The following is a 14,471-nucleotide window of genomic DNA, read 5'->3' as shown; positions in this document are numbered from 1 at the left end:
AACAACTTCTCTAAGTGAAAAAGTAATGTGGATTAAGTTTATAAGCCTAGGTCTTAACTCACCTATGCATTATGGTCATGTTGTTGCTGTACCTACCATCAAAACTCAAACGAATGATAAAGCTGTGAACAATGGGGCTCATACTTAGAATAGAATATTGGTTTGAAATGATTTTAGAGCTTTAATAATGATTAAATGCATGTGAAGTTGTTTCAGAAATGCACAATACTTCTTCACTTTCCCTAACAACCGCTCCCTTTGCCTCTCCTTAACAATTGTAGACTGAATTTTTCAAATGATATATTTTTATTTATTTATAATTATTTAGCTATAAAGGGATGATCACTTTGGTATTGAGCAAAGTAAATATATAAATGACAACTTGCTATTATGGGCTTCACATGGAAATATGTACAAATTTGTGTGAATAGAATAAAGGGAAAAGTTAACATACACGCATTGATTTAAGAAATATATTTTTAATTTTTTTTTGAGGAAATAAAAACTAAATTAATTTTTTAATGACTTTTTATATTTTCCATAAAGGTGGTGTAAATTTTTTTTTTCTAAAATATTTTATTAAGAATTGGCCTAAGGGCTTGTTAGCAAGACCTACTAGAATTAATAGTAAAATGTCATGCAATTGAAGTTATAAGAATAAATCGAACAAAAATACAATGAGCATGATATCTGATAAATTAAATTAAATTATTAGTAAATTACAAATTAGCATAATTTTTTGCATTTATATTTGGCATGATACACAATATTTGATATATATATATATTGTAGGGTCAATGGGCCCGTAATCTATGTTGGGCTGGCCCAAGGGTATTTGTAAAGCTAAAAGCCTAAGCTAAAAGTGTTAATTGGCCCGAGGATAAGGAATGCCCATTTATGGGACAATGTAGGAAAAGGAAGAAGTCATGGTTGGATAAGACATTCCAAAGTATGATGTCCGAGGATGAGAAATTCTTGGCTACCTGTAGCCGAGGTGGGAAAGGGTGATCTGGCGGTTCAAGGGTGTTACCCCTGAAAATCCAAAGCATAAAGATGAAAATAGTGAGGGTAAGAGATGAGAAGGGAAGATACGAAATATCTAGGATAAAGCTACTTTCACCGCATTAAAGACTCTGCAACTACTTCTCTGGCCGCATTAATGAGGAAGTGATGCTTGAACGTTATAATTCAGTCTTCCATCTACCACCAAAGACTCGAGGGGAAAAGGTGATGGGACAAGTATCCAAATGAAGACTTTGATCCACACGTGGAAGAAGAAGAGAAGGAAAAAGATGATATAAAAGAGGGATGAAGGACAGAAAGCGGAGGAGGAAGAACCATCTGACCTTGTATTGAGCACTGAACAGTAATACAAATGGTCCTCGGCATTGGTTTGAAGAAGTTTTGCGTTATGATGCATGAGTGTAGCAATTGTGCCTAACATTTACGTTATCCAATATTCATAAACCTAGATTCATAGCCCACTCTCTTTACATTTTATTGTTTTGGGCTTCTTGGGCTGGTTCCCTTCGTATTATTGGCGCCGTCTGTGAGAATCTTGTGTTTAAGGAGAGGTAGCGTGATGACAGGTTCAAGTCCACACCATGCAGAGTCTTTGGGGTCCCAACATGAAGACCACTTTCAACATCTTGAGCGTGAAAGAGACAGAGAAGGTAGTGTGCACACAGGGCATACTGCCAGGAATCTTTCGAGGGGTGGAAGTAGAATACTCTATGAAGACGATGCTAAAGCCATGCAGAGAGAGATTGACCATCTGAAGAGGAAGTTGCATCGCGCGAGAAGGGAACGAACACCCTCTTTTTCTGACCCTTCTTCTGATGGAGATGACTCCCAAGGTAGCAGTTATAGGCCCAGGTCCAAGACTCCTAGTGAATCTTTTTCGTATGAAAGGGGGGATCTTTATGGTTGGACGAAAAAGAAGTCTTCTTCCAGGGGCTTGGGAAACAATGCTATGGGAAAGGCGCTGCACCAACTTTCTAAATCACCTTTCACACGTAGGGCAGAGAAAGGAAAACTTCCTCATCGCTTCACCCAGCCAAACTTCACCATTTATAATGGCCGAACAGACCCTATGGAGCATGTGAGCCATTTTAATCAACGAATGGCGGTCCACCCTAAGAATGAAACCTTAATATGCAAGGTTTTCCCCTCTACCTTGGGACCTGTTGCCATACGGTGGTTTAATGGCTTAAGGGCAAATTCTATTGATTCCTGTATGGAACTCACCATGGCATTTAGGTCTCGTTTTGTTACCTGCAGTAGGGTTCCTTGGCCTTTGGATTCGTTATTCTCCATGGCCATGAGGGAAGGGGAGACCCTGAAAATATACTCGAATAGATACTGGGAGATGTTCAATGAGATTGATGGTGATTTTGATGAAGTGGCAATCAACACTTTTAAGGTTGGTCTTCCAACTGAGCACGACTTAAGGAAATATTTGACCAAGAAGCCAGTAAAGAGTGTACGCCGGCTCATGGATCGTATTGATGAGTATAAGAGGGTTGAAGAGGATTAACAGTAGAGTAAAGGAAAGGCGAAGGCTATCCCTCAGGAGAGGAGGGATTTCAGGTTGGAAAGATACAATAATAAGTGGTCTCGGAGAGAGTTTAATAGGCAATTTGGTTCAGCCCCTTCTCAGACAGTGAATACGATGTTTCGTGAACCTGTTCAGCAGGTGTTGGAGAAAATTCCTCATGAACCGTACTTTAGGTGGCCCAACAAGATGGCAGGGGACCCTATGAAACGTAATCAGAATCTGCACTGTGACTATCACCAAGAAAAAGGTCATACCACTAAGAATTGTAGGACCTTGTGGAGTTATTTGGATCAGTTGGTTAAAGAGGGAAAATTGAGACAGTTTGTGAATCAGTCCAATAGGAAGGGAAATCACGGTGGCTCGATAAGTCAAGGCAGTAATACTTTAAGGCCTCCTTTGGGTACAATAAATGTCATTTTCACCGCTCCAAGTAGGACTGGTTCTTGCCCTACCAGGGTGTTGTCAGTATCACGACTCCTCGCCAAGGAGAATAACTCTAAGCCGAAGAGGGTTAGGGGAAATCCTCCACCTATTTTAGGATTCTTTGAAGAAGACAAAGTGGGAACTATCCAACCGTATGACGATGCATTGGTAATTACGCTGAGGATAGGGGCTATGATGTGAAAAGAGTAATGGTTGACCAAGGAAGTGGGGCTGACATTATGTACCCTAACTTATTTAAAGGGCTCAAATTGAAGCTTGAGGACCTTACAGCTTACGATTTGCTATTGATAAGCTTCGAAGGGAAAGCTGTTATTCCAAAAGGACAGATTTGGTTACCCATGCAGTCAGGTCCAGTAGTTGTAAACGTAGATTTCATTGTAGTAGACGCTTATTCTCCCTACATAGCTATTGTGGCAAGGACTTGGTTACATGCCCTCAGTGCTGTCTCCTCAACTCTGCACGTCAAGGTGAAGTTTCCATTTGGAGAACAGATCGAAGAAATTGTTGGGAGCCAATTTGCGGCTAGACAGTGTATAACAGCTGCAGTTATACACCAAAACGAGCAAGAGTCATCAGCCTCGGCGGGGGGAAGCTCATAGCAATTAATGTCATCGGCCACACCAAAGGTGGCTGAGGTAGGGGAGCCTGCATGTGAGGAGTTGGAGAAGATTCTTATTTACACTGATGTTGAAAAATTCTTCCAAGTGGGAGTTCAATTGCCACCTCAGGAAAAGGAGGAGCTAGTCAGGTTTTTGAGAAAGAACATGAATGTGTTCGCATGGAATGCTTATGAAGCCCCAGGGGTCGATCCGAATTTCATTTTCCATCATTTGAATGTTAATCCAACTGTGGTACCAAGAAGGCAACCACCTCAGCACTCATCTAAGGAACATGCTGATGCTGTTAAGGAAGAGGTACTTAAATTAAAGCAAGTGGGTGCTATCATAGAAGTGTTCTATCCTGAGTGGTTGGCACATACTGTGGTTGTGAAAAAGAAGAATGGGAAGTGGAGAGTGTGCGTGGATTTCACGGATCTGAATAAGGCTTGCCCTAAAGATTCATTCCCAATGCCTCGCATAGATTAGCTGGTAGATGCTACTGTTGGTTATCCTCGGATGAGTTTTTTGGACGCTTTTCAAGGTTATCACCAAATACCCTTGGTGTTAGAGGATCAGGAGAAAACAACATTTGTCACTCTACAGGGAATTATCATTATAAGGTGATGCCTTTTGGTCTGAAAAATGCAGGGGCTACCTATCAGAGGATGATGACCAGGATGTTTGAACCCCAATTAGGAAAAACAATTGAAGTATATGTGGATGACATGGTGGTAAAGAGTAAAATAGTTTCTGCACATATATCAAACTTGGATGATACTTTTCAAACGTTAAAAAGGTACAGGTTACGTCTTAATGCTTCTAAGTGTTCTTTTGGAGTGGGATCTGGTAAGTTCTTGGGTTATATGGTAACTCATAGGGGAATTGAAGTCAATCCCGCTCAAGTCAAAGCAATCAATAGCCTACAACCACCTCGAAATCCAAAGGAAGTGCAAAGACTGACAGGGATGACTGCTGCCCTTAACCGTTTCATTTCATGATCTGCAGACAGGTGCAGACCGTTCTTCCAATTTTTGAACAAGTGGAAAGGATTTGAATGGACCGAGGATTGTGCAGTCGCGTTTCAACAGCTTAAGGAATATCTTTCGCGCCCACCCATTATGTCTAGGCCAGAGATTGATGAAGTTCTGTTCGCGTACATTGCTATAGCTGATCATGCTATGAGCCTGATTATGATACGAGTTGATGATAATATCTAGAAACTAGTATATTAAGTGAGCAAATATTTACATGAGGTCGAGGTGCGTTACCTACCGTTGGAAAAAGCAATCCTAACCGTGGTGCATGCTACACGTAAACTCCCCCATTATTTTCAATCTCATATGGTGGTGATCCTAACTCAACTTCCTCTTAAATCTGTACTTCGAAGTGCTGATTACACGAGTAAAATAGCTAAATGGGGTACCATCTTAGGGGCTTTTGATGTTAGATATATGCCTCGCACCTCTGTGAAGGGTCAAGTGCTAGCGAATTTGGTAGCAGAATTTGCTGAGCCTTCCATAGAAGAGAATGTTAAGAGATTGGGCATGGATGAAAAATTAGTTGGCATGGTCGCGTGCAAGGAGCCTTGGGTGTGGAAAGTTTATGTTGATGGGGCAACAAATCAGAGAGGATCTAGCGTGGGGCTAGTAGTGGTGACCCTTGAAGGACTGACCCTGGAAAAGTCACTAAGATTGGGGTTCTCGGCTACCAATAATGAGGCTGAGTATGAAGCTTTAGTGGTAGGAATGGATATGGTTCAGAAAATGGGCGGAAAGGCAGTACAAATGTTCTCGGATTCGCAATTAGTTGTAGGCCAGGTGGAAGGAAAATTGGAAGCTAGAGATCCGAGAATGTAGGAATACCTAACCCAAGTCAGGTATTTACAATCCAAATTCGAATCTTTTACTTTGTCACTTGTATCCAGAAATGGAAACACCCATGCGGATTCTTTAGCCACCCTCGCCACATCCTCGATGCAATGTTTGCCTCGGGTTATTCTCATTGAAGATCTATGTAAGCCAACCAGAAGCAATGGTAATCATGTCCAAGTTCATCAAGTTAGAGTAGGACCAAGCTGGATGGACCCTATAGTGTCCTTTCTTAAGGATGATGTATTGCCAAAAGAGAAAGCTGAGGTAGATAAAGTGCGTAGGAAAGCACCTCGGTTTTGGCTGTCCAAGGATCAAAAAATATACAAGTGTTCTTTTTTAGGGCCATACTTATTGTGCATACATCCTGTTGCAACGGAATTGCTATTGGAAGAGTTGCACGAGGGGATTTGTGGAAGTCATACGGGAGGACGATCTTTAGCTCACAGAGCCCTTACGCAGGGGTATTGATGGCCTAATATGCAGCGAGAAGCTCAGAGTTATGCAAGGAAGTGGAACCAGTGTCAGAGGTTCACTCATAACATTCATCAGCCAGGAGGTGTTCTTAATCCTCTAACAAGTCCTTAGCCTTTTGCACAGTGGGGCTTGGACATTGTGGGACCTTTTCCCAAAGGCATTAGGGAATAGGAGGTAGCTGCTTGTTGGAACGGATTATTTCACTAAGTGGGTGAAGGCAGAGCCATTATCTAACATTAGGGAAGTTGATGCGAAGAGGTTTGTTTGGAAGAATATCGTTACTCAGTTTGGAACTCCTCACACTCTCATCTCAGATAATGGTTTGCAATTTGACAGTAAAGCTTTCAGAAGGTATTGTTGTGATCTGGGCATCACTAACAAGTATTCTACACCAGCTTATCCCCAAGGAAATGGGCAAGCTGAAGCAGTTAACAAAGTTATAGTCAGTGGACTCAAGAAAAGGCTATATGATGCCAAGGGTAGGTACGTGGAAGAGTTGCCGCATGTTTTATGGACGTATCGAACTACGCCTCAAAGATCCATTGGAGAGACACCATTCTCTATGACTTATGGAGCCGAGGATGTGATCCCTTTGGAAAATGGGTTTCCGACAATGAGAACGAGCTCTTTTACCTCTAGCAACAATAACAGTTTACTAGAAAAAAGCTTAGACCTGGTTGAAGAACAGCGAGAGACTGCTATGGTCCAGTTGGCTTATTATCAACAAAAACTCAAATAGGGATACGATTCTCGTGTGAAGTCAAGGCCACTTACCCCTGAAGATTTAGTGTTAAGGAAAGTCTTGGGAACTGCCAAATACCCAGCATGGGGAAAACTGGGCCCTAATCGGGAAGGATCCTAGTATTACTTCAGTAGCTAGTATAGGGGCATATTATCTTGTAAATCTGGATGGAAAAATTGAACGGCATCCCTGGAATGTAAGTAACCTACGAAGGTATTACTATTAATGAAAGGCACTTCTGCCACTTTTGTTCTGTTAATCTTATCTTACACTGATTATTATATTCATTTTTCTACGTATCGAACAGAAACTTGGTCATGTTCGGATCCTCAGATCACATACCTTGTGGAAATTGATATCTTTGTTGATGTTAAACAGAATCTTAGTTACGTCTGGTCCTCAGATCATTTTTCTAAGTATCGAACAGAAACTTGGTCATGTGTAGATCCTCGGATCACATACCTTGTGAAAATTGATATCTTTATAAATGCTAAACGGAACCTTAGTTACGCCTAATCCTTGGATCATTTATCTTGGAGAAATAAACATATCGGTTTCAGTGTTAAGGTAAAACTTGATTATGCCTGTATCCTTAAATCACATACCTTATTGAAACTAATACCTTGTCATGTATGGACTGTAGAATTTAAGTTGTTCTTGCTCCTTACATCAGTGTTCCCTATTCCTTTGTTTGTTGCACATTGATGTTTGATTAAACTGTGGATAAATCTTGGTTGTACCTATTCCATGCACAATTTAGTTTTTTTTTTTTATGGATTAGAACGTAAGTGTATCAGTTTGTTTATCAAGTTTTAGAATTCCTAAATCAAAAGTGAATGGAAATTGTGAGCATCACTTAAAGCATTTGCAAGTATAACGACCTTGATTAATTGTCCATGTTGTATTCATTGAACGGTTTATGTCTATTTCTATCTTTTGATTAATTAGCGTGAGAAAAATAGTCTATTGCTCTATTATGATACATAGATGTTAAGTAGAATGACATAATTGTGGTAAATACAGTTCAAGCTTGTGGAATAAATAACTTGCTCTTTTCATTAATAGAAGTTGTTGTAAATACATTCATAAACAAATTATTGAATTGCATCAACCAAAAACAAATAGAAAGGAAACCCAAAAGAAAAGGAGTGATCATGGCTTTGGTTTGGTCTGCAATGGGTCTTGAGGAGCAATAGGAGGTGCAATCTGGGCCGAGGATTCAGCGATAATTCCTTTGCCTTTGGGGTCTCCCTCTATAGTTATAGGCACAGTCACCAAGACGATCTTTGGCGTTTCACTGGTCTTTTTGGCTTGGGGAAGTTCCTTGGGCTCATTTGGAGGCTGCGTAATGTCTTATGCTACCCCTTCTGTCGAACCAGCTTGCTTTGAAAGTTGGAATTAAGTGGAAGTGGGATCCTCGGCGGCATTACTTGATTTTATCTTTGCTTCAGGGAGGCCAGCACCATCCTTGGCTATAAGGGAAGTATTGACCTGGATGGCCAGGGGAATGTAGGCATTCTCTGCCTTCCAAAGGGGGGAGGAAGTATCAACCCCAGCTTGGGATAATGCCTCCTTCCACACTTCAAGGCAGGAATCCCCACATACCTTCGGCACTTGAGCTTTAAAGTTTTCGGTGGTTTCAGCCACGCCTACTTTATAGCCATCTTGCTCTACCTGGTCTATTGCCTTCTCAGCCTCCTCTTTCGCTTTGGCAATAGCCTCTTCTTTGGCTTTGAAGGCCTCTTCCTTCACCTTCTCGGATTCCTTCAAATCCTTCTTAAGGCCTTCAATTAGCTTCTTAGCCGCAGCAAAGTTTTCATCTGCCTACCTAAGCTGCAATCTCTAGTCCTCGGCCTGCTTTACAGTGGTTCTTAAAGAAGACTCCAAGCCAGAGTTTTCACTTACAGCTTTGCTCAAGCTAGCCGTGACCTCTTGCAACTTCTTCTCCTTCAGTTCAAGGATTCTCTGAGCATTGTCGAGCTTCAATTCTTCAGCCCTAAAGGCTTTGTAGGTATTGGCAGTGATTTCCTCTACACTGTGAGCAGATTGAACAGCCTACATATAGGGTGCGGTGAAATAAGTGAGAAGGAAATGGATGTAAACAAAACCAAACAACAAAGTATTTAATTGATGTCCTTACCATAGCAATTTCCTTCTTCAATGTCATGAAGACATTTTGATCTCTCAACCTTCTAAGGTCACCCATATCCTCGGGTAGTGGCAAAGCTTGCTCCAGTGCATCTGCTATGCACGCAGCAGTCCTTTCATCGGAATTCCTGATGGATGCGTCAGCAGTGACTGCGTGATCATCCATAGTCATTTGGGGAGCCCAGATTGGGGCCCGTACAACGGTCTGAGACTCGATCCGTTTGTCTGATCTTGTTTGTACTGTACGAGCTTGTTTCCCTCCTTTTTTAGGCTCTATGTCTTTGGGAAGGGACTCTTTTCCTCCCTCAATTACATCCTTCCCTTTGTGGTGATCCCTTTTTCTTTTATGGTTGATTTGGTTAGTACGTTGAGATTGGGTTGGCAGAGGAGGAGGGAGCTTGGTTTGAAGACCTTTCTCGGCACCCTTATCTTTGGATTTCGTTTGGGGTACCATAGGGAGCTCTTGAGTCCCTACTTAAGCCTCCAGTACATCTTTAAGGCTTTGTTTTGGTTTGCGTTGAATGCCCATAATATCAGGTTGTTGGGGGATATCTTGTGGGGTTGAGGAAGATTTGCCGAGGCTAGCACTTTGGTCTTCAGGAGTAAGGGGGAGGTTAAAAGATTTAAACTCGTCTTCAGAGTCTGAAACCTCAATGATTTCTTCTTCCTCCTCCTTTATGATAGGTTGCGAAGAAGATCCTTCGCCCACTACAGGTTGTGTCTTGTGGAATAGGAGTGCTCTTAGGTAAGAGAAAACGTTCAACCACAACGCTAATCTGATGTAGCTGAGGATCTTTTACCTTGACTACACACTTCAGTGGCTAAAAAGCTATGGAAATTGGATTGTAGCCGAGGATCAAGTGAGCTGCTCGGAGTTGATTATCTAAGTGCACAAACACCTCAGCCTTCAAAATTCTGTTTAGGCGTGCGAAGTCAACAAGGTGATCATGGCGAGCAATTGCGTGTGGGTCTGCATAATTGTTGCAAAGAAGAACAAAGTTAGAATAAAAAAAAAAAAACTTAGTACTACAAAGTATCATTCAAATAGGTTTCTGAGACTCACCTGGTTTCCCCTCCCTTGTTGGACAGGGGACACCGTTGTGCCAATCCCCAGATATTATTAAGAAATCTTTATTCAGACCTTTATTGGAGTGAAGGAGGCACTGGATTAACCTAACCTCTGGCCACCTAGATTTTAGGTAATACCCTTGTCCCGTTAAGTGGTGGAGGTTATAAACCCAATTTACATCGTGGTGGGTGAGTCCTAAGCCCATCTTTTCATTTAGGGCATCTACAGAACCTAGAATCCTAAACATATTCGGGGTGCATTGTGTAGGAGCTAACCTAACCGCTGTCAAATAATCCCTAGTAACTGTCCCCATTGGGATTTTCATCCCTCCTTCTATGCAAGCTATCATGGGGATTACAACTTCTCCCGTTTCTCTCTTAGTGTGCCATTCTCCTTCCTTACAGTATTTGACAGACACACCTTGTGGAATTCTATAGGTTATCTTAAATTGTTCTATTTTCTCAGCACTGTCCACTAAAGATGCAAATCTACCCATTTCTAAAAGTTGGGAGTGGAGGTGGTGCGAAGATTAAGAAGGCAAAGATAGCTAAGGATAAAGAAACGCAGAGTAACTAAAGAGGAAAAAGAAAAATAACGAAAAAAGGGAATTTGATAGAACTTACTTAGAGCGATAAAGTCACCTCGGCCTGGTTCTCGGGTAATGTGAGGACGCGTGTGGAGTGCAAGGATAGGTAAAGTCATTGTATGAACTCAGTAATGGATAGGAGGGGTTGAATTGATGATATTTATATCAATGAGGTTATAAAAGCGGGAAGTTTCCCGCTCGTGTCCCTATGCAAGCCTCAAGCGTGGGATGGGCATCGCGTGGTAGAACATGGGGAATGAGTAGCTGCCAAAATATTAATTAGGACATGCCCCGTATACCGAAACGCCAAAAGCATGCCACGAGAAGTTCGGAAACGTCATCCCAGCAGTGGAAGCGCGTGACAAATAGGGGTTACTAGGAATCTGTGTTGAGATCCTCATTCCTCCCAGGAAAGTAGAAATAAGGATCCCGAGGGGCTATTGTAGGGTCAATGGGCCCGTAATCTATGTTGGGCTGGCCCAAGGGTACTTGTAAAGCTAAAAGCCCAACCTGAAAGTGTTAATTGGCCCGAGGATAAGGAATGCCCATTTATGAGACAATGTAGGAAGAGGAAGAAGTCATGGTTGGATAAGACATTCCAAAGTATGATGTCCGAGGATGGGAATGTTCTCGGTTACCTATAGCCAAGGATGGAAACATTCTCGGCTACTTGTAGCCAAGGTGGGAAAGGGTGATCTGGCAGTTCAAGGGTGTTACCCCTGAAAATCCAAAGCATAAAGATGAAAATAGTGAGGGTAAGAGATGAGAAGGGAAGATACGAAATATCTAGGATAAAGCTACTTTCACCGCATTAAAGACTCTGCAACTACTTCTCTGGTCGCATTAATGAGGAAGTGATGCCTGAACGTTATAATTCAGTCTTCCATCTACCGCCAAAGACTCGAGGGGAAAAGGTGATGGGACAAGTATCCAAATGAAGACTTTGATCCACACGTGGAAGAAGAAGAGAAGGAAAAAGATGATATAAAAGAGGGATGAAGGACAGAAAGCGGAGGAGGAAGAACCATCTGACCTTGTATTAAGCACTGAACAGTAATACAAATGGTCCTCGACATTTGTTTGAAGAAGTTTTGTGTTATGATGAATGAGTGTAGAAATTGTGCCTAACATTTACGTTATCCAATATTCATAAACCTAGATTCATAGCCCATTCTCTTTACATTTTATTGTTTTGGACTTCTTGGGCCGATTCCTTCCATATAATGAAAATGAAAATGAAATCTTATCATAAATTTTAATGTAGCATTTGGTTTCCAATAGAATAGATAGATAGCAAATAGTTCAATAGGCATATCCATTCCTACCAAACTTCACTTTTGTAGGAATATAAAATTTCTTTTTTCAAAAGGTAAGTATCCACATTCCTAGAAATGTTCCCAAGTTGGTTGGACTTGGGTTGCAGTTACTCCAAAACCTATCACTCAGACCACAAAAATTAGCAGGATGATGGGGGAAAGTGATGCCAACTTATATTGCTTGGGAAGTTGATTGAAGTATAGTTTTCAATTTAGGTTTGTTTCAATTTATTGATATTTGTTGATGTCCTTTTTTGACAAAGGGCCTAATAGCAGAAGAAGCCCAACAATATAAAGAAAGTGAGAAGAAAAAATAGTAAAGTAAGCCCAGTAGGCCAGAATGACAGAATTGATGGCCAGTAGGCCCACAAAAATAAAAAGAGAGAGTCAGTGGGCTGAGGAAGCCCAAGAAATGAAAAAAATAGTAAGCCCATGAGAATAAATAAGCGGTAAAGAGAGAGAGTAAATGGGCCGAGGAAGCCCAAGAAATGAGTTAGTAAACTCAATGGGTTGGCCTAAGAGCCAATAAACCCAAGTAGTAACGAGAAGTAAAGATGTGGTAATTGAGCCAAGGAAGCCCAAAGGATTTAGCAAATAGCTTAAAGTGTTAGTAAATGAGACGAGGAAGCCCGAAGAATAAGATGATGAAATGGACTGGTACAGCAAGAATGTTGGCCAACAAAGCCCAATAGAGGTAAAGATGTGAAAAGAAAAGTAGGCCTAGGAAGCCTTGAGCAGAGAATTGACAAGGAAGTGGGCTGACACGACAGCCCATAATGTAACACAAAGTGAAGAGAGGGTAAAAGTTATAGTAGGCACGATGGAATGATATGATAGGAGCAATAGCTAAGAGGCCTACAGACGCAAGCAAGAAAAATATGGGCTCGGCAGGAAGATGATGACTCTTGCCCAAGTAATGCCCAGTTTAAAGAAGAGATGAAAGGTAGGGAACATGAGCCCAAGAGCCCATATGTCCTTCACTCCGCAAGAGTTAAACACCAACCAAGATGTACAGTAGAATTAGACAAACACAAAGGCAATAGAAATGGCATGAAGGTTAGAAAGAAACTGATTTAGATGGAAGTGGAGCATACACAAAGGGCGAAGGCACTACTTACTTGTATCCAGCCAATACATGGGAGGTGGGCCACAGGTCAAGGGTATTAGAGGGTGTGGTCTAGCGGTGGGGAGAAAGAGGGGGTCTGTTTTGGGGTTACCGTTCAAACTTCTTTGGGGAGAAATGTCTTACTGGGATAACATCTAATCCAAAAGAAGTAATTATGAGCTGAGACTACTTGATGCATGCCATAGAGATAGGTGAGGGAGATGCTTAATCCTAATCCAGATGAGAGTAGTGAAAATAGAGAAAGGTAAGAAATAAGACAAGCCATTTTTTTTTCCTGGGAATAAGGAGTGGTGCAACCAACACATTTAGTGTAATGGTAGTGGTTAGGTAGCCGACAGGCCAGTGGGCAGTTTTGGAAGGACACTCATAAGGAGCCAAAAGTAGTTGATGGGTAAAAATGACAAATCTCATCATGGTAGACAGTATAAAGGATGGTAGTTGTGAACAATAGAGAGGCATCACGAAAGAAAGAAGGGAAGAAGAGGTAGTACAAGGAAAAAAAGAGAGAACACTAAAAACTAGAGTGAAGCATGAGTGGTAGGAATAGAGGCATGTATCAATAGGCTACCAATTTCTCTCCCTCTTGACATACCCACTCTTTGAGAAACTGAAGGTTAAAGTTTAAGCCATTTAGGTCATTTTTTTCAAAGTGTGTAACTTTTATGGCAGAAGCCTTCTTTGAGGTTACTCACATTAGAGATCGGTTCCCTTCTTGGACTTGCGTTTGCTGAGAAGCTATGCCCATTTCTCTGGCGATAAGCTTTTCTTTTTAAGATTGATGAATGATTTGCCTGTTATTCTGTTATTGAACTATTTGTTGTTGTATTATTCTGCCATAATCTCATTAGGTCTCTCTTTCCCTTTATTTAGGTGTTAATGTTATTTGTCTAATGTTGTAGTTATTTTGTCATACTGTATTTTTTGTTGTAATATCTGTAACAGTTGCTCCAACCATGGGCACTCTGTATACTCAATACTCCTGCCAAGATGTGTTTATATTAGGATAGCTCAACTTGTGTGCAAACTGGCCTAAGGTGTGTTTCACTTAGGCCAGCCCTAACTTTCCTACCTCAGAATCACGGGCCGCAATACAGCAAAAGAGAGGGGTGTCCAGACCTGACCCACACCTGTCGGACCGACTAAATCGCTCCATCCCCACTCGATTTCAGCTCGAACCGACACTCCCGTCGGTCGGTGATGGATTTCCATGCCCAAGACTCAACACCGACAAGTTGAGTGGCGGGTTTTCTTCTCCAAAACCCGAGCCACCCTACCCGACCAATGTTATATACAAATCCAGCCAACTTAGGCAAGATCAAGCTCAGATTCGAGGAGATTCGGTGAGATCTCGAAAATATTTGGTGAGATTTAGCTAGATTCAGCCAAATCCCTGTAGATTTTGGCAATTTCAGTGTAGATCCAGTGAGTTTTTGCAAATTCCAGTTAATACTCTAACGATCATAATGGTATGTCATGGGCTTTGATCGGACTACCTGATCAAAAGTTATCATACAAAAAATTTTCAATGATCATGGCTCA

The 14,471-nt window shown here is 41.5% G+C and overlaps 3 protein-coding genes across 3 annotated transcripts; all 3 read left to right on the top strand.

The window, feature by feature from the left end:
* Window positions 1-2,671: 2,671 nt before the first annotated feature.
* Window positions 2,672-3,181, top strand: LOC142644251 (uncharacterized). The gene has a single exon (XM_075818900.1). It carries the CDS (start codon window positions 2,672-2,674, stop codon window positions 3,179-3,181), a length of 510 nt encoding a protein of 169 aa, XP_075675015.1.
* Window positions 3,182-3,189: 8 nt separating this feature from the next.
* On the top strand, window positions 3,190-3,600 carry LOC142644250 (uncharacterized). The gene has a single exon (XM_075818899.1). It carries the CDS (start codon window positions 3,190-3,192, stop codon window positions 3,598-3,600), a length of 411 nt encoding a protein of 136 aa, XP_075675014.1.
* A 1,340-nt stretch (window positions 3,601-4,940) lies between these two features.
* Window positions 4,941-5,456, top strand: LOC142644249 (uncharacterized). The gene has a single exon (XM_075818898.1). The coding sequence runs from the start codon at window positions 4,941-4,943 to the stop codon at window positions 5,454-5,456; it is 516 nt and encodes a 171-aa protein (XP_075675013.1).
* Window positions 5,457-14,471: the final 9,015 nt, after the last annotated feature.

The sequence above is a fragment of the Castanea sativa genome, chromosome 7 (genome assembly GCF_040712315.1).
Source record: "Castanea sativa cultivar Marrone di Chiusa Pesio chromosome 7, ASM4071231v1".
Lineage (NCBI taxonomy): Eukaryota > Viridiplantae > Streptophyta > Magnoliopsida > Fagales > Fagaceae > Castanea > Castanea sativa.
Note: the sequence above shows the minus strand (reverse complement) of the source record. Positions and strands in the feature narration are given on the sequence as shown.

What these genes read in the sequence shown, in the direction of transcription:
- LOC142644251 (XM_075818900.1), top strand. Translation starts at nt 2,672, where the DNA reads ATGTTTCGTGAACCTGTTCAGCAGGTGTTGGAGAAAATTCCTCATGAA.
- LOC142644249 (XM_075818898.1), top strand. Translation starts at nt 4,941, where the DNA reads ATGGTGGTGATCCTAACTCAACTTCCTCTTAAATCTGTACTTCGAAGT.
- LOC142644250 (XM_075818899.1), top strand. Translation starts at nt 3,190, where the DNA reads ATGGTTGACCAAGGAAGTGGGGCTGACATTATGTACCCTAACTTATTT.